The following is a 23535-nucleotide window of genomic DNA, read 5'->3' as shown; positions in this document are numbered from 1 at the left end:
ATAACTCTGTTTCTTGTGCTTAGTTTAATTTGTTCTTATCGTTTGATCTTTGTTAATAAGTAAAAATTCGTTCAACAAAGTCATGCAAATTAAAGGTATGAATTATCATCGCCTTTATGTACACAACTTCAGTTGTGAAAAAAAAAAAAACGAAGCGAGAAAAAAACAACAACAACAACAATTCAGGCTCGGTTGGGACTCAAACCCATGACCTCCGCCATGGTACACAGTTCTACCACTTAGTCCACACGCTCAGCCCAGCTCTTGCCATCGTCCTATTATTTTCCTAGCTATTCTTGAGTTTTGATTGATCTGTCATGGTACCTGCGATGTGATTATTGTGGTTTTGGTTTTATGGCAGTCTTGAAAAAAGAGCGCACTGAGCATGAAAACAGAAACAGAAAATAGGAAACTGTGATTGGTTGAAAAGCTGGTATCCCTCACGTGGTACCTCACGTGGTACTCTGTAATAGATATAATTTTGCGGGAGCTTTTTTAAACCAATCAAAAAGAAGTTTATAGTTAGCTCGTTAAGGTGTCTTCAAGAGTTTTACTCAGGAACAGGCCTGAGGTTAATGGGTTAATTTTAGACTAGAAATTAATAGCAGTGTATAAAGTTCCTATATTCCTACGTTTCTGTTGTTTCAACAAAAAAAAAAAGAAGACATTGTAGTGAATTTGTTAACATGTGGGACATACAATAGATTGAAAGAAAAAAAATATTTTTTTTTTGGTATGAATTTCAAGAATTTTTAACAATTAAAGGAGTTCAGTCGCGGTACATATTTTGAGTTATTTTGGCCAGTTACAAAATTTCCTTTAATTTGAAGCAAACCAGGCTGAAAAATTGTCGTTCACAAGATAGAAAAACACCAAAGAGATAATCTTAAACCGTAAACAGGGGAGTAGCTAGGGGGGTCCTGGGGTGCCCGTGACCCCCCCTTTTGTATGAGTACTTTGACACAGTATGACCCCCCCCCCCTTGAAAAATCCTGGCTACGCCCCTGATAAAGGAACAAGGATGGTTAAAGACGGAGAAGGTTAACACGGATTACAAACGACGAACTTGAAAAGTTTGGGCTAAACTTTTTAAGACGCGCAAACCGTGACCCACTCCTTTAAATTGCCAGCCGGAGTTCATGAGCGAAAAGGTAAGGGTGAGAATTTTCTTCGATCACAAGCACTTAATCAGTAAGTTGTGTATTCATCTGCGAAGGTCTTTCTTCGAGTTAAAATAACAATTTAGGTTGGTAGATAAGGAGTTTACAACGAATAGCCACCCATAGCGAGGACCAAATACAACATAATGAGTTTGTACTTAAAGCAATGAGTTTATACTAAAGACATTGAGTTTATATTAAAAGCAACAATATCTCTGTTACTGACCTCCTCGAAGTAAACAATATAACATATTCATTACCGCGAATTGCATGTTTTATTGTCTAGTACGTTATTAGTCTTGCTCTTAATTATACTTCTATGCCACGCAATACGAGTTTGTTAATCGAAAGACAATAAGTTAAGAGTGAGGTACTTGAAGATTTAATTAGAATTTAAACAAAGCTTAGCAGGTAGCATTTAAGCGCGTTCGATTTTTTCGCACGAAATAACGTTAATACAAAGTACTAATGAAGCTGTAAAGTAAAACTTAATTTAAACACTGTTTACTTTTCGTTTTAATCTGTGCTGCGCTAAAAACGATTTAGAGTAGAACAAATAAACTCAAACAATATGGCTAAATTGATTTGCTTTGTTTCAAAATACAGTGGAGTATTTTAGATTGAAAATACAGGATTATGTTATGTACTCGAACGGTGAAAACACTGAAAATTAAATTGAATTGATTGAACACTCCATAGCTTGAGTTAAGAAAGTTGGCTTTTATCTCTTAAGTAGCGACACGTTTTTAATTTGTCGCAGATTTCGGACAAATCCGAAAGCGAAAGCGATCGTCGTCGTGTCGCTAGGTCCAGCTTTGGGTTTCCTTTCGGGAACGGAATTTCTCGAGGGGCTAAATCGTCGCTGAGGTGATGCGTTCGCTTTCCTTTCTTTGAACCGGAATAAAGCCGATTAAAAACGTTGATCTTTTTTGCTTCCTTTTGCTTTGTTTGCTCTTTAGATGACGTTACTGGAAGTAACAAAAGCCCTCTATGAACTTCGCTTCCTCCGCTATCTCCGGAGGAAGCAGTGGCAGGTCTTCTCGGCAGTTGAGCTTGATTCTGTGCCAGGTCAAATTTGAACACTCCTGGACTCGTGGAAGAATGCAATGGGGCAGGTGATTCCGGGTTTGACTTTAGTAACCGCGGTGATAACAGATGCTTACTTTCTGTATTTCCTTCACGCCGCAAGTCGTTCGCATTAGCAATTGAATTAGGATTTGATAGCATCTGTGGCGAGCTCGATTGCCTTGTTAAAAGCTTGTGACTTGGCTGTGATGACTCGAGAGGCGATAGCGGTGGGGGTGCGGCATTCGGCGATGTGGCTGGAGGATTATTCCTGGCTTTTCGAACCCTCGGTGGTGTTGCGATGACACCGGCTCTATCTAAATGCATTAGTGGCGGAAGGTTATGGGCTTTCTGCAGCTTATTGACCTCCTCGTCTTTGCGCGAGCCTGTTTTTAAATCGAGCATTTCATGTTGCGAGGTTGGTGTGCTAGTCCTAAGACCCTCAGATACGCTCGGCGACTTCATGAGAACTTTACGCCGCGTGGATGGAGACGTAAAAAATACTTCGTCTCTCTTAATTTGCAAATTTAAAAGCCGCATATCTCTTTCAGCTTCCAAGTTTTTCACTTGTCTCTCAAGCTGATGGCTTTTTTGCGAGTTAACGCTCAACGCGTTTCGGACAGAAACGCTGACTTTCCTAGAAACGTAGTCTTCCATCGCTCGGTAACACCGATCCAGTAGGCGGCGAAAACAGAACGCGCTTGTCAGACTAACAACCCAACGATAAATGAATTCAAATCTTTGAAACACGCGTTGTCCCACGCAGATGTTTTCTCCTTTTGTAAGCACATATGTTTAAAGCTGTCTAAGAGAAGAGTATTTGTCAAAAGAGATTACTTACGGCACTATGCGCCTTTTAATTTCTTTACATGTCATAGGATAGTTATTACTGTTTGTTCAACTAAAGAATTGTGATTGGCTGAACTTCATTTCGTGTTAATTACCTGGGCGTCTTTTAAAGTCATGGATGGATTTGCTTAATAAATTTGCTTAAGGTACAACACTGCTCAAACACAAAACTTGCGAAATAAAATGCTTAGTTTTAGCTATTAGCGAAATTGATTTTGCGTTTACGTCTTTTAAAATCGCAAAATCTCTTTGTTGACGCAGGAGAATATAACACGATAAATGTACTGTGGAAGGCCGGAAATAATTTAGTTTTTGGTCATTTAAATCCTAAGACCTTTTCAGTAAAAATGGCTGTGTGCAATTTTGAGTAGCATAAAATTTATGTTATACATGTTTTAAATCTGCAGGTTTAACGAATATGTCATTTTTTTTCAAAAAAATTATTTGTTCTGCAACATGAAAACGAAGATTTTCCTATTGCGGGTTGCGGTTTAATAATTAATTTTTCATTTCTAAGTGCACTCATGCAAAACAGCGCAAAAGGGTGTTAATTTGAAACCAGTGTTTACATCTAAAATCAACTTTTAGCGTATCCACGTCATTTTAGTTGCTTGGAGGCGGAACTTCGGTCAAAAACATTGCATCGCACAATAGAAAATTTAATAGCAGATTATTATAATGAGCTTGGCGGAAAAGCTAAAATCTGACGGAAAAACTCAATACTCTCCTTAATGGTGTTATCTTGAATACAAAGTCCTAAACGAAGCGGCCGACGAAAAGTAAACGAGCCTTTAGATACTATTAACTTCAGACATGAGTCGTGTTATCAACAAAAATTGTAACCACAAGTATTTTTACGTGGGAACTTGCCAAAAGGTTGTTGTGTTTTTTTGCGTAAACAGGATTAATGCAGATATCTAAGTAATACCTGTTGTTGAAATTAACATTTCAAATTTACTTCAAGTAACATTGACTGAAAACATCTTGAGTGACAAAGATTTGTTAATTTCCATCTTCTATACGGGTGGACCTAACACTCGTCTTATAACTAAAACCATAAGCAACCGCGGGCTCATTGTCACACCAGGCCTCGCTCTAAGGATGCTTGACTTGCCTTCAAGACTTGCTTGTTTTGAAGACCACCGTGCTATCAACTATCCTCTATTCTGCCATCTATAATAGAATAAAAAGACACTTTTTGAAAACTGTGAGGATGCAAAATATAGATCGAAACAGGACTGTAAACAGAAACAACATGTTAAAAAAGCTAGAATACCTACCGTTCAATTTAGCCACAGGGGATCCCAGGCTCACAATAATGATTTATGGTTGTATTTTTGTATTCATCATATAGCGCAGAAAGAGATCTATGGAGTGAAATTTCGTTGCCTTGAAAGTTTGTTTCTTAAGCTACACCCATGGGAAGTTTTGAATCAAGTGCAGACGTGTGTTTGATGCTAATGACTGAAATTCTTGTGGATTTCTGAAAGACTGTATGTGCACCATATAAGGCTTTAACGCCTGCAGGCTAGCTCCAAAATTGCGTTAACACCATCCAGACACCAAATACATTCGAAAACAGAAATGTCATACGCTATAATCTAAGAATATTCACAAGAAAAATAAGAATATTCAACCTCGGCCGAAAAATAAAAACAATATTCTTATAGCAAAACAGAGTGTATTAGAAAAATTGGGCCCGTTATATAGGAAATCTTTACTTGTTGGACTATACTTTATCTATATTTAATCAGCTCCCAATTGCAAGGAAAATTTGAATTATAACGCTGTGTTTATTCCAATTTGAGAACTTGTTAACTGTCATGCTTAGGGCTTGAAGGAATAACAAAAAAAAAATACAGACCCCTGGTAGATAGTTAACACACCTTACAAATAATTTCTTCACAGCAGACCCCTGGCGTGGTTGAAATATTTCATTGTTACATCTAGGTCGATTTGAATTGATCCAGACAGGCTCTCACATACAAATCAAAACATCGATATTAAGGACAAACATTTGGGTACTTGGAAAGGTTTTGAAAAAACTAACTTTATATAGAAATTGGAACAAACAGAAGCGAGAAAAAACCGGACGATTTATAAATGAAGAGTCTTCGGATGTTGGTAAGGTTTCGTTCTTGGGGATTAAGTTCAGCAATTTTATTTAGAAATACCTGCATTTAATGAGTTTTTAAACTTAAAAAAACTTAGAACTGTGTTTCATATTTGTGTCTGCATATAATACATGTGGCCTGGCCTAAAGCGCATTACACTTCCTAAGTTCTCAACTTAAATGTCATTCCATCACGAATGGGAAAAAATGGAAATATTGAAGACGAGAAGTTCTTTACTAATGCGCAACATCCCTGAACTTAGTTATTGTATCACGGTTTTCCGAGTTAAATTGAAACCTTGAAGTGTACTTCATTTAAGCCGTTACCACAACAAAACAATAAGTCGGATGAAGATGTGATTTTCATGACTCTAGTTATGAAATAATTTTGAACACGTTTTTCAAGTTGACTTCAACTAAAAACTCTTTACAATTAATGTTATTAATTATTAATTGTGGTTTGACTTGCTTTCGATTCAAAACGGCCAAATTTGAATTTCTCGAAATTTCTTTTTCGTTTTCTGCCCTTTTAAAATCACTTAAGCGACTTAAATTTGTTTTTCGTACAACAAGGTAGCAATTCATTTCTTTTAATAAAATTTTATCGTCAATAAAACATTTTCGCTTCTTTTTTCTTTGTTTGTTGTTGAAATATTGCTGCCTAATGGTGCTGTTCCGCTATTTAAAATGATTTTAAATTTTTCATAAAGGGGCCAGACTTTTTTCCAAATTTAACTATATATTCAGTGCGGGAAGAATTCTTCGTAAATTTAGGCGGTTAAATATATCTACATTGGTTAAAAATGATAGAGTCAAGACAACTAAACGCAAATTAAACAACTTGAAAATAGTTTTGCAAGTGTTAAATAATTGATAACATTCCCGACATGGTCATACCAGTAAACAAATGCTTCTCAGAAGAGGCAAACTATCACAACTTACAACTAATTTTTAATTTGGATTCATTGAAACCGGTTTCCACTTGAAAGCGACACATGATTTTTGTGGGTAAGTCAGCTTTGTGTGATTAGCTGGCTCAAAGAGTGGCACATTGACCTTTTCTTTTCTTCATAAAATAGCGAAGCACTAGCGAGGTCTTTAAAAATAGTCACGTCAGCGTAACACAGTGAGGAACATCGTGTTCCTTAGCAATTTACATTACTAGCAAAAACGTTCAGACGATTTTAAGGTCGGACACAAAAAAGTGTCCGAAGAAGATAAAACCGTCCGAAATTTTTAAGCGTCCGCAATTTTAAACGTCTGAAATATTTACAGTACAGCATAAACTTGTTAAGTAGCTCCAAAGCTCTTAGATTCCTTTATGGAGAGAACTCTAGTTGAGCCACTACTTAAGATACGTAACCGCTTGGTACCATTTGTATTACTTTCTCGTCGGTCTAAAACCTCAAGGGTGCAGCAAAACTATCATTTTCAAAGATGTTGCAATTGTTTCAGACAGACCTTAATTTGTGTTTTCTGGGCGCCAATTTACCTTAGGTAGTTTTAACAGTGTCAGATAATTTTGACCGAAATTTGTTGGAAATTTAATAAAAGGTGTCTGAAAATTAAACGTCCAAAATAAGAGGCCCAAGGTTTTGCAAGTTATTTATTCCCATCGCAGATCTCGTGAATACAGTCAATCATCAGCCCATGGGATTTTGTCATCGCAAAAGAGCGCAAAAATGAACACCCCCCCCCCCCAAGTTCTAATATTGTGATGCGATTCGCTCCTCTTAACTGCTAACAGAATAAAACATTTCCGAGTTGCTCTTACCGATGTTTCAAAACGAGTCTTGGAGCACAACCTTTCATGTTAAAATGAGTTTATCTTGCACGTTCATTGTCTTGCAAAACAAATTCATTTCCATATAAAAGGTTGTTCACCAGGACTCGTTTTGAAACAGAGGTAAGAGGCAACTTGTAAATGGCTTGTCGACCTTTGTTTAGAATTTGATCTATTTTCTATTGTTTTCAGGTAGCGTTGATGCTATTCTCATACTTTCCAACATGTCACACATTCTACAATGTGTCATGTGTTCCAGAATGTAAGTATTATTATTATTATTTTTTTTTTTTTTTTGAGTATTTTGTGATATTGATCTCCATGAATATGAAAGTACGCGGCATATCTTGGTTTAAACGATATAGAAAAAAGTCAAATGCATGATAGCAGTCCAAGTCGAATTCTACATTTTTGATGCATTTCTTTAAAAAGATTTTTTTAGCCCTCTCTATTGATGTTCAATCTTGTTCAAATGACCTCGAGATGCCTGGGAGATATTGCGAAATGAGCGAGTGCTATTTAGTTACATCAACGCTTATGATAGACAACCTCGTTACCGGGGTCTAGAGAGACCTTGGGAACGAGGCTTTATGATAAACTCCAGATCCCTTTGCTCGTCAAGAGACTAGTCTGGTTTTTCGTCCATTTTCTTGTTTCCATTATCCCAGTACTTTAATTGCGTTAGATTTCGTTAAACCTCTCAGAATTTTCCGAAACTTTTTGTACGTTTTAAGACAGAGGAAACGGAGAGATCACATTGCATGCTTAATTCAGTTCACTGGGTAGAGAAAAAAAATAACAAATTGATGTTTGAAATTACTTGTTAATGTGAATATTGATCGTATGGGTTTTACCAAACCAAAGCTATAGATTGGGCTTTCTCTCCTCCGCAAAGCGCAAAGGTTTGGGCGTTCGTTATAGACATCCGCGAAGTCCGATGTGTGTGCAGGCGCAAAGTCGTAATCCTGCGCCTACGCTGACATCGTCCCAACCCAAAACACTCTTGAGCCCCTGCAGAGGAGAGATGGGCCGAGTCGTCCGTTGGTTTTTTTTTTTTTTTTTTTTTTTTTTGCCTTCCAAAACTATCATCATTACTAAATTTCTTGGTTTAACAGCCTTCAAAGGGGTTTCAGGAGAAGTGTGGATTGACGACATAAAGTCATTAGACGACTTGAAATTGTTGACGAGTTCAGGTATCCCAGCTTCACGAACCCTTGACATAGAAGAAAGTCACTTTTCTGTGTCCTTGAGAGCTGGAGGTGGTTCGGTTGGTGTTCGGATGCGAACGTTTTTTCTATGCTCATCAACAGGGATATACGAGTTTTATTTCTCGTGCTTTGGAGCTTGTGAATGGTTTATTAAAGAATCAGAGGATAAGGAAGTCACTATCACTGGAGGAAGCTCGCCTCAAGGCATGGAACAACATGAATTTGAAACGTAAGTTATTGTTGTTTGGTTATTGAGTAGAAGCGGTGCTAAAAGGAGCTCAGTCATGATATTTTGAGTTACTTTGGCCGCGTACAAAGTTACCTTTAAATTGAAGGAAACCTGGAAATAGCAGTCTGCTAAGATAGAAAAACACCAAAGAGATAATAATAAACCATAAAGGAACAAGGATGGTTAAGTATGGAGAAGATTAAAACGGATTACAAACTACAAATCCAAAAATTTAGGCTAAAATTTTCAAGTTGCGGAAACCGTAACGAAGCTCCCTCAGAGGATGCTTATTGGAAGGAGGGAGCTAAATCAAGTCATTATTAAAGTACTCGACACTGAGTTGGTTTCCACGTCAGATTACTTCCGAGTGAAAAGTTCGGCTTTGCTTAGTAACCTTGAAGAAGTCACGTGGTAAATGAAGCGTTATAATCAGACCCTCTCGACTAATTGCAATCATAATACTGGGATCTCTTTCACTCTGAAATCATATTCAGCTGCTATGTTCAATTATAATTTTTTCCTTCTTGATCCAGAGTGGAACCATCTGTAAACCTTACTGGGGGACATACATACTACATTGAAATTCTTAGATTTCAACCAAAAGGAGCAGAAGGTCACTTTCATCTCAGAGTCAGAGGTCCCGGTGATAACAGGTCGATTTCAGTACCCCGGGAACATCTTGTCGCGTACCAACAAAGTAAGTCAAACGTTCTGTATGTGTAAAGAAACATTTTCCCGTAAACCAAACTTTGAACTGTGTTTTGTGTTTTTAATGCTCCGAATAAATAGTACCATATCCTCACTGCATACTCATTACTCATTACTCATTAAGTTATGGGAAGAGTCCGCGACTGATGAGGCAGTAGGCATGTAACGAGGGTATGAGCAGATAGGAGCTTGGTCAACCGCCACCAGGGGAAGTGGGCGGGTTGCAAAAAACGACTATCTTTGTGGAGTACAGGACGAAAAGACCACGCTTCAAGCGGAACGACCAAATTTAAACTCCACATGGCGCAAAGCATTACCGACGCTACCAGCACGGGCGATAAGGGAGGAATGTGAAGTAATAACAGCATCTTTTGCAATGAGCTAATTAATTATGCAGTGAGACTAGAAGGTCATAAATTATATATTCATTTTTCTGTCCCATAGTTCTTCTCTTTTGCCGTTAGCGCATGATTGAGGTCAAGAAAGCGAAGGCCTGGAGTCGAGAATGCTAACCTCAGTGTTAAATAAGTTTATTATCGTTTAAATGGCTGGGATATCTGTCCTCGTTTCAATATTTTTTTTGTTTTGTTTTTTGGCTCTCCTGAGTGGAATTGGAGAAGAGTAATTTCTTACTAATCAAGCGCAAGGGCCGTGCTGGGAAATATTGGCCCGAGATCGTGGCAGTACGCTCGGTACGTGGAAAAACGAACGGGGCTAATATTGCACAGTACGGCTCGAGCAAGCTAGGTTAGTAAGTAGTTTTTTATATGGCACTTGGCCCGTGCTGGTTCACTGAATTTGCCAGCTTTCAAAAACAAAAAATACACGGCTTACGACCATTTCCAGAAACGGTCCATACGGCAAAATCCTGACCAAGTAAAAACCAATCAGAACGCTTGAATCTACCCAAAGATAATAACATCACTTATCTCCTCTCCAAAAGGCGCCTTATTATATTCATTTAAAATCCCTACAGCAGAATGAGTACCAACCTTTTTTTTGTGGCATTGGTACTGGACCACCGCTTATCTTTAAATCCTTAGTAAATACAATCGTATGCACCTTAAATCCTGTGCACTTCCGATTCAGGGTTGATTAGCGTATTTATTTCCTCGTTGTCTGTTTAGACGGATCATATGGCACCCTACATCCGGGTGAGTGGGAAGCCTGGTCACCTTGCAGCACACCCTGTGGACCTGATGGTAAACAATCTCGTAACCGCTCGTGTCTTATCTACCCGTCAATATTTAATTATTCGACTGATGGCTATGAATTAACCGAATCCCAAGAATGCAACATTGACGTTTTTCCTTGTGTACATGGTAAGTACTGATTTCGAATCAGTAATTTTGTCAACATCAATAACTCACCTTATTAACCGAGACCGCGTGGTCTTTAAACCGAGACTTTGCCCTATTGACCGAGCGATAGCGAGTTCAATACGGCAAGGCCAAGGTTTGAGATTTTCCCGAAGAGGGGGGGGGGGGGGGGGGTCACTAAAAAAGGTATTTCCGGTTTAACTGTTGAATAAAGCTGTATGGGTTTTGGATTCCGCCGGTGTAGTGTGGACGGATCTGGACGGAGCCTGAAGCAAACCACCACGACAATGAGCAAAACCAAACAAAAAGTTTAATGAGAAAAACAATGGCTGTACAAGTGTATTCTGCAAACTTTTGAATATTTCATAGCCGTCCTTTGCAAAACAACAACGCAAAATGACCGCGTTCTGCGGAGGTCGGAGAATGCGAACGACGAGTCAAACTGCTAATTTTTCGTATTTCCATTTGGAATTGAACGCTGCCGTTACATATTTAGCCTGAGCGAGGTTTCAGAGACATAGGCATCCTCGACAAATCCAAAATATTGCAAAACTCGCAGTAAATGTTATAACAACAATTTTACAAGGCGTCGTCCTCGGCGTCGCCGTCGTCATTATTAAGCTTCCTATTTGCATCTCGGCTGCCAGAATTTCGATACATTTCTTTAACAGAGGTCTTTCATTCAAAGGGGCTGCTTTGTGCTTTGCTCATGTTTTACCCCAAGACCAATCGAACGCAGTTGAGGGTATCGTGTAAAAATCGTAAACAATCACGTAAATTGCAGCTCTCTAGTTTTAACTCGATTAAGTTGTCAAACGTTTCGGTTAGGAGGTTTGTTCGCCGATGCAATAGCTTTTCATCATCCCCATAACTACGCGCCAAACGTTTGCATCTTCTTCCTCAGTATAGCTTACGGCTCTGAACACTTAAAGGCCATCGTCATCAATCGTGCTTGAACATGGCGAGTTGAAACTCGGGGTTTTCTTGCTTCAAACCAAGTAATGATTACAATATTTTTCTGTCCACAACTTCCAGTCTTCGGGGATCTAGCTACTTAATTGACCTCAAATCTAAATGTTGCGCGCGGAGACAATGATATCTGCTGGAATAACACTTAAAATTGTAATGCTTTCGACGGCGAGGCAACGAAAGTTGTTTTCGCTCGATCGTAGGCATTCGTAGGCAGTATACGTTGTCGTCGAATTCGCTGCAACATGTAATATTAAATGGCAGAGAGAACCTTAAACGAACCTCATGAATCAAGGCTTAATCCGGCTACTGAAACTTAATTAAAATACAAAAGGTGAACGCACATATTATATAACTGTATGTATAGCATAAATTACATAGCCGTTGTAGAGCATAAGCGTGCATATAAAGTATGTTTGGCAAATTAACATATTATAACCTTCAATTTAGGCATGTCCGCCTTCTTGAATAGTCAAATCCAGCCCGTGTCAGAACCTCGTTTGTCCACTTTGGCTATAACGTCTGTGCTTTTTGTTCTTTCGCTTTATAAGTGCGACACCACCCGGATGGTTGGGCGGCTAGTTTACTCCACCGCAATATACACATTGCTCTTAATCTCTCTTAATACAATACCTCCTGGCCATTATATATAATCAATTATTCTTCCTAAACCATCCCACCCTAAATACCCCCTCAATATCCCCTCAGGACATGCATCTTATTAATCCCCTCATATAGCTACACAGCCCACTTCTCATTAATCCCCCACATATACCTACGCAGCCTACGTTTCATTAATCCCCCACATATACCTACAAAGCCTACCTCTCATTAACCCCCCACATATACTACACCGCCTTCATCTCATTTATCCCCCACATGAAGTGAAGTGAAGTGAAAGACTTTATTTAATGAGGGTGACACATCTACCTACACAGTCGACATCTCATTAATTTCCCCACATATACCTGCCCAGCACACATCTCATTATTCCCCCATATATACCTTCACAGCCTACATCTCTTTATTCCCTCACATATACCTACACAGCCTACATCTTATTAAACACAGCCTACATCCCATTATTCCCCCACGTATACCTACACAGCCCACTTCTCATTAATCCCCCACATATACCTATACAGCCTACATCTCATTAATTTCCCACATATCCCTACACAGCCCACATCTCATTAATTACCTTCATATACATACACAGCCTACATCTCATATCCCCTACCTATACCTACACAGCCTACATTTCATTTATGACGAGGAAATTCAAGAGGAAGATATCATTTAATACGAGGGCAAGCCCCACTTCTCCCCCCCCCCACCCCACCCCCTCCCCCCCACCACGAAGTAGAAGTGGGAAGAGGCTTATGGCAAAAGCCAGAAGTGTATAGATCTGGACGCATCCGTCGGACAGTTGCTTGACACGTCCTGTCCTCCCTCTAATGAGGGTAAAAGCAAAGTGCTTACTGATCCGAATGTGGAATCAGAACTGGCAAGCGTCATCAATACATTAATGAAAGACAGAGGAAAAACTCCCGGAAAAGATGAACAAATATCATCGCCCTGAGATATGTGAAAGCCTGACAAAATTATGTGTAAACCAGGCTGCATGGGATAATTTGAGCCCATCAGTACGTCCGCCAGACGTTAAAATGCAAAAGGTACAAACGTCCTTGTTCAAAGGTATGTGCATGATTGACAAGCTCATAGAGCAAATAGTACCTCCACCTGTTGGAAGTGAGCTGCTTCAAGAGGCTACAGATGCCTTTGCTTTGTTGGCTAATGCTAACACTGAGCTTAATCAAAGGCGTAAAGAGTTAACAAAGCCTGACTCACATAATGATTATTAGCATTTAATGCTCCTCATTCATCCTAATCACAGATCAGTTGTTTGGGAATGATTTACCAAAGCAGGTATAGGACTTTACAGAAGTCAACCCAGTTAGAAAAAAGGTCATCACAAGTAGTGGACCATTTGCCTGACCCCATATATGTCTAATGACTGTATTGCAGGATGACTGAAAGAAATTTCATCACACTGGCAGAGTATTACTTCTGACCCTTTTTATTCTTGATAGTATCACTCACTAGAAAATCGAAATTGCTGTTGAGTTTCCACAGCAAGATGCTATTCCAAGGGAAATATGCTTTTCCCTTCAGGAACAACACATTACTCAGAGTGAAATTGTAAAATTTATATATATATATATATATATATATATATATATATATATATATATATATATATATATATAAAGGAGTTACTCAAGAAACTACCTACTGTGAAGGGGAATATGTTTCTATTATGTCCATCCGCCCTAAGAAGGACGGCACTTATAGGCTCCTGTTAAACTCTAAAGAACCTTAATGAACACGTGCAGTATCATTTCAAGATGAAAACTCTGCAATCTACTAATATGCTCGTGAAAAAGAATTGCTACAGGGCATTAGTTGATCTAAGAGATGCTTATTACACAGTGCTCATTAATAAGGAATATAAAAAGTTTCCTAGGTTCAGCTGGAGAGGAAAATTACTCCAGTTGCCATATTTACCTAATGGATGAGTATATGCCACTCTTTCTGCCATCCGTCGCACCTTATCATTTTTCTTGCCCTGTAATAAGGCCCCTTTCCACCACAAATTTTGTAGGAAAAGAGGAGATAGCATCGCCATCATCTACTTCTAAAGGTCCATCGTCAAAATATTTTTTGATATTATGACGTGCTTGCCGGTATCGAAGTGTGAGTGGGGAAGGGGGGAGAGTGGGGGGGGGGGATGTATTTTTAGCACGGTGTGCTATAGGGGTCATAATATTTCTGTTTTGTTGGAAGGGGAACGTTTTGTTGTTGTTTGTAATGAATCTTTCCAGCCCCCCCCCTCCCCCCCACCAGACACCCCCACCCCGAGGCATAAATAATGAATGGTCCATTATCTTGGCTACAAACACAAGCCACGTAGTAATATTTCGTACTGAACACGTCAATGCAAACGTCATTGCCTTTTTCAGATTCTTGTGGAGCGTATCCCATCATACTTGGTAATGACAACATCACACGTTTTTCTCTTCCACTGGGCGTCGTTTTCACGGTGCCTGGAGATCCTACTTGGGAACGATCCCACCCAGATGATGACCCCCCAGTATGGTGCTTCGGGGAATCAGCCGCGTCCTATCTAGAGCTCAACTTCACAGTCCCGTATAAGATATGTGCGATTGAAACTCGAGGCGTACAGACGGCGGATAACGAAACGAAATATGTCTCGTCGTACCTTATCGAGGTGTTTGAAGTCTCACCTAACTGCAGTGAGTGGAGGTTTTATAACTCATCTGGAAACATAACAGTAAGTTTTCTTGAATCTACAAGATGCTTTGTAGTTTGAACGTCTTAACTATGCGTGGGTTCACGATCAGTTGCAATCAAGACTTTTATGAGGTGATATAAAGTTGGTGAGGCCTAAAAGCCGGAGAACTTTCACTTCTTAAAAAAAATTTACTAGAGTTCTATCATGAATGTCGTTCTCTGACTGGTTTCGCTATTGAGTATCCATTCTGTTGTAGATAGTGAGTAGCCTAGAAGTGTGCGCTTGTTAACAAAATAACGGCCGTTTCTTTGCGTTTTCGAAGTGTCTGTGAAGAGGATTGAGATAAAGTTTTAAAGGACTAGTAGATTTAGACTGAAAAAAGTAGATTATTTGCATCGACTTCCGCGCGTAATGGTTGACTCGGGCTGCGTCCTCATCAATCTCTCCGAGCTCAAATTAAATCAAATTGTTAAATATAGAAAACGTCGCCAGTTTGCAGACGACCTCAAAACCACTGCACAATAGCCAATGACTAATAGTGTTCGACCTCAGCCAATCAGATCGCCGCATTATTTGCATCAGTATGCTTGTTAAGTTCTACTAACAAATAAAAAGATTAAGAAGTCTTTATTATAGCTTCTAAGTCGTACGTTTTTTGTAGGGCGAGAGAAGCATCAAGCCACTGCACCAAAATGAGAGCTGTTCAGTTTATTCATACAGCTACGTTCACGAAATTTTTAATCAGTCATATCTCAAGCCCGCGATTTCAAGATAGCATTTAGGATACGTTTTGGGACTTATTTTTCATGTCTTTTAAAAGTGCTATTCTCGAATGATGTGTTATGCCAGTGCTAAATTTTATTCTAAGTTTAATACTGATTTGAATACCCTTGTTTTCCGATTGTCAGTTGAATCGGCCAACACAACTTATGTAATGACGAACAACATCCTATTTAACTAAGTTAGCCTACAGCTTCTCTTTTCCGTACTATACAAAGCAAAATTTCAACTTGGAAGCGCTATATATAAATTCTGGTCATTTAATTTGACAGGTTTTTGCGGGTAACACATATGACGACCCTCTCTCTAGTAAGGTGAATTACCTTACAGATGGCAACATAACGGCGTCGTTAATTCGCGTGTGGTTGATGCCTTCGAATGAGAGCTGTATACTTCTCCAAGCTTACGGAGAGCCAACTGGATGTAAGTTATATAAAACTTCTATTGAGCACACGAAAAGACTAAATAACTGAATGAGTAACTTTTCCCGTGCAACACGATTTCTTGAAAGCTTTTCCAGGCATCAAAGTCTACAGTCATTATCAATCCCAGCTTTTGTCCAACTACCGTAAATCTTCCAATTAGCGCCCGGGGGCGCTTATTTCAAATTTAGAAGAAGACGAGGGGTGGGGGGTGGGGTGGGGGGTATTCGAGGGGGGCGCTTAATCGAGGTGGCGCTTATTTAATTTTTCCAAATCGTGGTCAGATCTCTCCGGGTTTTTTTGTAAAATATGTATGGGTCAGGCCCTCAGAAGTCTCAGAAGGATTCTGGCTCTCTTGAAGAACTGCGTAACACAATCCTTTTTAGCCGGTTTAGGCCTGCTGCACAAGGTTGGTTGACCTTGAAGCAATTAATCAGCAGATCTTCACTACCATTCGTGGCGAAGGTCAATTCGCAGCGCTTGAATGAGTCGATAATCACTTGCTTGTGATTGAATACGACCAAAACTACACATCCTTTGTTCTCTCAGTGCTCTCCCATAAAACAGGGGGAAGGGAGGCGCCTATTCGAGGGGAGGCGCTTATTTTAAATTTAGCCGATTGGCGGGGTGCTTACTTGAAAGGGGCGCTTATTTGAGGGGTAGCGCTAATTCGAGTATTTACGGCATGCGTATTTTTTGCAGTCTCCACTTTTAGGATCTAATTAAGTTATCATTTTCTTCTTTTTCCTTCCACTGGCGCAGCGCAAACAGTCCGGGTTTTCAGTCCGAATACCACTTCACTACGGATACGCTGGGGACACTTGAAGCCATATTTTCTCCCTGATGCAGTCGATGGTTACCAGATAAGCGTAACAAGCCTCAGCGGTGAAACAACAAAAAGTAACGTCTGCATCCTGGCAAATGAGATAGAAGTTACTGGATTAGCAAAATATTCGGAGTATTGCATGATCGTGAGGGCATTAACTGGAGAAGGTTACGGGAGTGAAAGTGATGAAGTCTGTGCATTTACCGCGGAAGATGGTATGAACGTAGCTCGTCCATGAGGTTAATACGGGGTCATTAAAAAAAAAAAAAAAATAGGGACCTAAAGGGTACATGTGTGGGATACGTAGAGGCAGAAAGCAATGCAGTCTTTGTAACTAATTTGCATTAACGGACATGAGCCGATGACAATAGTGTGGGATAGCATAGGTGTCCCCCACACACACAAAAAACTGAATCATTCGATAATGCAATTCAAGAGTTTTCATTGGCTTAGTCATCATGGGTTATGAGCCATTATACTACGCTCTACAAATATGGTAAGCGTTTGCGTGATTTTTTGGGGGTGTTTTCATTTTATTTTAGTTTTCTGTAATTTGGGTGCGTTTTTGATGCAACAATTATTTCACTCTCGCCATATGAGATGATTATAGCCAACTCATATCCAGCGCGCGCTGGTGAAATAATTGTTAATTAACGGCACTTAGAATGTACTGGTGATGATATACCATACCTTACCAAAATTTAAACTGTCTTCAAAAGTGCTCAACGCTAGTTTTTAAAAATGGTTGATCATACGCATTTCCTTTGAATGTTTTAGAACCTTTGAGGGGTTTTGTTGATCATTATCGGAAAACTAAATTAATTCAAAGTACAACTGAACCTCTGCCCAATTACGCCAAAGCGGATAACGTCAAAATGACCAATCACAACTGAAAGCTTAAACTGGCAAGTGCATTCTTAGCAGAAAATAAAAGAGAAATTGAGCACTGCGGTGAACGAAGAAGTTAATCATAAGAATGTTGAGCGATTGAGCATTCATCAATCGATCAATTGATTAATTGATTGAATTAAATAGCCTATTGCTATATTCTCACCATTCACTGTGTCAACGCATTTTCCATGCCATTTCTTTTAGCGCCTTCTGCGCCACCAGCTAACATATTAGCCACTTCAACAACATTCGATACGATATTTATCACATGGAACGAGGTTCCAATGCAGGAACGAAATGGTATAGTCCGGAAATACAGAGTATACGTAACAAATTCAGACCAGATCTTGGAACACACGTCAACTGTGGATGCTCACGTGACGTCATTGATAGTATCAAACCTTGTGCATAACACCCACTACTGTGCACAGGTAATGGCGTATACCGTAGCAGATGGACCTTTGAGCGCATGCGTGGATGTCATAACATTGGAAAAAGGTAAGACTTAATGGTCCACTTTTCCTCTCAAAATGCCGGAGAAGACGTGTGCTAAATTTTTGAGGTACTAGTTCGAGAATTTTTACTAGAGTTTTTTTTGCTGTACTAGCGGTTCGCGACAACACCGCTCGCACGTCACTCTCACAGTCACAGTCACACTCTTACTTATTTTGCGTTCTTCCCGACGGATTTTCGAGGAAAAGAGAGACTGCTGGCAGTCTCTTCTGATTGGATGAAAAAGTGGCGCGAGTTTTTTATTTAGCCAATCACGTGGCGTAGTTAGTGCAAAACCAATCACTTTTCGACATTCAATTAAAATCGCACTTAAACAATGGGAATTCTTAGTACTTGCACTTATCTGGCAGGGGGTAGTAGGCACTTTTTCCGCGGGGTTAAATTTTAATTCATTTTCTTTGGCGCAGTCTAGGAACGAGGGACGATTGAGCAAGCTAGCGCTATATCAAATAGCCTTCGAGTAGTAATTAAAGCGAGCCAAAGCCATTCTTAGTTATTTTCAATACTGACTAGTTGCTAGTTCAATACTGACTAGTTCATATTGCTAGTTCAATACTGACTAGTTACATTAACCTTATTTTTGTGTCGATGCCACAAAGTTCCAACGTGTCAAGACGCTCTGGGCATGGAAAGCGGGGCAATCTCGGATGCTCAAATTACAGCTTCCTCACAACAAAATTTTCAGTATATTCATGTTGCCAATCACAGTAGACTCCACTTTCAACAAAATGGAATTAAAGCGGGAGGTTGGTCGGCAGCCACAAACAATAGCCGTCAGTGGTTACAGGTTGATCTGGGTAGTCATGACTACAAAGTGACGCGTATAGCGACACAGGGAAGGCATTCTACCAATTACCAACAGTGGGTAACGAAGTACAAGCTTCAATACAGTAATGATGCAGTGACCTTCTTGTACTGCAGGGAACAAGGAATGACCACGGACAAGGTGAAAATTGCACAGCGGTTAAACGTACAACACATGTGCTGTTTCTTAACATTCGCTTTATACTGCCGGCCATAGCTCAATAGCCAAATGTTAACTTACATCTCTTGAAGAAAGATAATTTATAGGCCATTTAGTCGCACGATCGGTGTCCCAAACCAATTCTGTGGGAGTTGAACTCTTTTCCTATGTAAACACTTTCTTTTGTTCCAATAAACTTGCAAAGTTGCTGGTCACGTGTGTGAAAACGCTCTATAACTTCTTCCGGTTATAAGCTATTAAAGACCCCAATGAATTGTCACGTTCTCAAGACTATGTTTAAATAACTCAAATTAATCGTCTTTTTTGGTATTTTATCATGATGTAGCGTCGTGATGTTCTCCAGATGAGGTTTCTTAAGTTTATGGGGGATAATGTCCGGCATTTAGACCTTAACTTGCCATTCTCCATCTTACTGGACTAGGAATTTGCTGGAAACGAAAACCAAACCACAGTTGTGTCACATGACTTAAACCCACAAATCAAAGCACGCTACATTCGTTTTGTACCGGTGGCTTGGCACAACTGGATATCAATGAGGGTGGAACTCTATGGTTGTGCAGGTACTGTATAAGATTTATTTCAGTAATGCATTTTCAGTGATGTATTTTCAGTAATTTATTTTCAGTAATGTATTTCAGTAATATATTTTCATTAATTTATTTTCAGTAATGTATTTTCAGTAATATATTTTCAGTAATTTATTTTCGGTAATGTATTTTCAGTAATGTATTTTCAGTAATGTATTTTTCTCTCCGCATCTACTTCACATGGTGGTAACCAGCTCGAAAGCCAATGGTTACTCTGATTACCACGCACATATTTTTAAAATTTTCTCCATAGCTATATGCAACATTTATTTCTTTTCCGATTTTTATTTTATAACACTGGCGTCAATTTTAAAATTCTGTAAATAGTGCACATTAAAAAAAAAAATGATTGATTGATTGATCTTTACATTATTATACTGCTTAATATGAACTCAAGTTAGTTCTGACAACAGACGCTTTCTTGTGACCCGAACGACATGCTTTCAATTCACACAAAGCTAAACTTCTCTAATCTCGCTTTCGGACACAATAATAATGATGTGCTAATTAGGCCCTCTTGGTTATTGCATTTTTGAATATCTTGCGGACTATTTAAATAATTATGCTGTCGCATTTGAACTAGATAAGAAAACTTAACTTTAAATGGGAGAAATTTAATATTTGAATGAGAGTAAGTCATCGACGTGAGCTACAACGGTTTTTTTTTTTTGTAGTATTATTTTTCCTTCAAGGGCCGTTCACAAAATTACTTAGGATGCTTTTTAGATTATTCTATCCTTTATTCTTCCTCCTCTTCCAATTCAACTTCGAATGATTCTGCGAAAAGCCTTGGTCTGCTTGAAGAAATAATTTCAAGGCTCCACTCTTCCCCCTCCCCCTTAATCACGGGCCACGAGAAAAAGTCCTCTTCACGTATCTACTTCCTCAATCAACTGCTGTTTGCTCTTGATCATGAATTACAGAATGCTCAACAGACTGGATTCAATATGGAAGCCACTGCTACAAAGCATTTCAAGTAGAAGTTAACTGGGACGACGCTAGACAAGAATGCCTGGATTTAAACTCAGACCTCGTGTCAATAACGAGCATTGCAGAGAATAGCTTCATAAATACAGCTTTCCTTCTTGATAATAAGGAAAGAGCTTGGATTGGACTCAATGATAAGGAAAAAGAAGACGAATTTCATTGGAGCGATGGAACACCGTATAATTTCTCAATTTTTAGTAAAACTGACATTGTTAATGGGAGAGGGGCAAACTGCGTATTTATTAAGAATGGAGAATGGTTTGAACATTCATGTTCTGGCAAGAGGCAGTACATCTGTAAGAAACGAGGTGAGAAAGGTTTCTCCAACCAAGCTATACTGAAAATGGAGGGGGGTACTCTCAGAAAAATTGGGTAAGAGTGTACTACCCGCTTCCCAAAACCCTTACCCTGTTTACGAACAAACTCGGCTACTTTCCCTACCATATTATCTATGACCTGGCCAAAACTTCGATACCCTATTTAAGACCTGATCCTTAAATCACTACCCCGTTTCAGACCTGCCCTATGATTAGTTCCCTATTCAGACCGAGGTTAAAGGCACTATAAAGGTCTTTTGTTGATAGTCTCATCGATAATGATGAAAAAGTAGCTTCGTCTAAAAGTCATTTCCAATTCAAGACTAGAGTGCAAAAACTATATACTATTTAAGACAAAAATGGCCAAAATCGATACCCTATTTATGACCAAAACGGCTAAAAAGCCCATACCCTTTGGGGCCGCACATACCTATATAGCCCATGTAAGGGAGAAACCCCCCCCCCCCCCCACCCCCCGATCCTGTCACACTTTGTGAGGATTTTTCACACTTCAGGTCAAAATACTACTCCCACTTATACCTATTCCTTCTAGACCTACTGTTCTCCATCCCTGCCTAGTACCACTTGAAAAAGTGTTGCCAATTAAGATTAGGGATGAATAAACTTGAATCAAAACATTATCTATATTTAATTACGTTAAAAAGTCAAACTGCTTAAATAGTCGGTGCTTATGGTGCTAATTTTGTAATTCGGAGTTTCCAAGGTCAGTTCTTCACCCTGTCAATAACTAGATTTGTTCTCTTGCCCTGGTTGAAAAGTTTACCCTAAATATTTCAAGTTCGTCGTTTGTAATCCGTGTTAATCCTCTCCATTCTTAACCTTACTTATTCCTTTATGGTTTATTATTATCTCTTTGGTGTTTTTCTATCTTAGTAAACAATTATTTTCAGTTTTCCTTTAATTTAAAGGTATTTTTGTGCAGAGCCAAAATAACTCAAAATACCGTGACTGAGCTCCTTTACTTTCTAAAAGAAAGATACCATCGAGAATCTAAGTCATTTAAAGATTCGCTCGATATATCAAGATATATCAAGATATATAAAGACATATCAATCCTGTGTGGTTTTTCTGCGCCAGTTAATTCATAAAATTAAATACTGATTTTATTATGAACCTTCTTGGTGCGTCTAAACACAGGTTTCAGCCCCCCGCCATGCGAAGACGAACCGATTGGCAAAGTTCGCTTAAATGACGGCAACGTCTGGTGCGGGAACTTGAGTTTGCCTTCATATCCGCAAGTAGATCTGAACTCAACTTATGTCATCTGTGCTGTGGCAACTCAAGGAAATTCCAGCTCATTTGTCGAAGAATACAAAGTGGAATTGTCAAATAATGGGTCACGGTGGGAGTTTTATCAGGGTTTAACAGGTATCAAGGTAGGTTCCATAACTATATAGGAATGGCAAAAAAGCCAATAAGCTTGAAACGTAACAGCAGGGTACTATAGATTTAGCCAAGCGGAGCTCCTGATTACAATAAATTAACCTGGCTTGAGCCTGCGGATCCAATCGAAAACCAGTACTCGTTCAGCGGACAACTTCTAAAAAACACAAGATCTCCATGTGGTCTAAACCTGAGCCGGCGATATGGTCACGTAACTGTCGTTTGAGCACTTTTTTTTTATTTTTTAGAATTTTACTGGAAATAACGACAGCTACACTGTCCGAAAGAACATCTTTGCTGAACGAGTTTACGCAAGATATGTCCGTATTTGGCCGACAAAGTGGTCACAGGCGCCGTGCATGCGCATTGAGTTGTACGGCCACGTTCCCTTTGTCGAGATTGGTAAGTCGAGGGACGTAACTCTGCCCAGTCCTCCAGCCGGGGATGAAATCCAGATTAAACAACTTAAAACAAATATAAAGATTGTTAAGACCCAGTTCAGACGCCGAACTTTTCTAGAGCCGAGCCTAATAGGTTGAATTAAAAACACGAAAAGTTCGCGTCTGAATCATTTAAGAACGACGTTTTGAATTTGAAACGGCTCAGCCGTTCTCCCGCCTGGCTCAGCCGGAAATTTCAGCTCTGGAACGGCTTTGATTCAGACGTCTAACTTTTCATGTGCCGAACCTGATACGTTGAATTAAGTACACCTTGCCTGAAAATTGCTGATATTTAGATGCGTTTTGGTTCAAACTAAATTAAGTTCGGCGATTTTAGCTCGACCCCTGAATCAACAGGCATACTTTTGATAATTTGGGTCGGCCCAAATTCGAATTAAGTTCGGCTCATGAAAAGTTCGGTGTCTGAACTGGGCCTACCTGTTGCTTCAGTTAATTTGTTTAGAATTACGTCGATAACGTAGCCTCCCTCGTAGAGTAATTACTGTTTTGCGGTCCAAATAATAGAAATAATCGTTCGATCCTGATTTATTGACCGGTTAATAAGAGCAGTATAAAAGTTCAAAAGAAAATAACAATGAAAACTAATCACATAGAAAAATGTCAAAGTATCATCTTGTGAAAAATCACAAACGTTTCGGGCATA

The 23535-nt window shown here is 39.3% G+C and overlaps 2 protein-coding genes across 2 annotated transcripts; one reads left to right on the top strand and one right to left on the bottom strand.

Annotated features, from left to right (window-relative positions):
- Positions 1–685: 685 nt before the first annotated feature.
- Positions 686–3165, bottom strand: LOC145468291 (uncharacterized). Its single transcript, XM_081451982.1, has one exon. The coding sequence runs from the start codon at positions 2880–2882 to the stop codon at positions 1866–1868; it is 1017 nt and encodes a 338-aa protein (XP_081308108.1). The 5' UTR covers positions 2883–3165; the 3' UTR covers positions 686–1865.
- Positions 3166–14321: 11156 nt separating this feature from the next.
- On the top strand, positions 14322–16372 carry LOC145468313 (uncharacterized). Its single transcript, XM_081452012.1, has 2 exons — positions 14322–14758; positions 15772–16372. Exons 1-2 carry the CDS (start codon positions 14402–14404, stop codon positions 15970–15972), a joined length of 558 nt encoding a protein of 185 aa, XP_081308138.1. The 5' UTR covers positions 14322–14401; the 3' UTR covers positions 15973–16372.
- Positions 16373–23535: the final 7163 nt, after the last annotated feature.

The sequence above is a fragment of the Orbicella franksi genome, chromosome 14 (assembly GCF_964199315.1).
Source record: "Orbicella franksi chromosome 14, jaOrbFran1.1, whole genome shotgun sequence".
NCBI lineage: Eukaryota > Metazoa > Cnidaria > Anthozoa > Scleractinia > Merulinidae > Orbicella > Orbicella franksi.
Note: the sequence above shows the minus strand (reverse complement) of the source record. Positions and strands in the feature narration are given on the sequence as shown.

Excerpts from the sequence above, each read along its gene's own strand:
- LOC145468291 (XM_081451982.1), bottom strand. The coding sequence starts at position 2,882 with ATGGAAGACTACGTTTCTAGGAAAGTCAGCGTTTCTGTCCGAAACGCG.
- LOC145468313 (XM_081452012.1), top strand. The coding sequence starts at position 14,402 with ATGCAAACGTCATTGCCTTTTTCAGATTCTTGTGGAGCGTATCCCATC. Across the intron at positions 14,759-15,771 it reads ACTCATCTGGAAACATAACA|GTTTTTGCGGGTAACACATA; the intron begins GTAAGTTTTCTT and ends TTAATTTGACAG.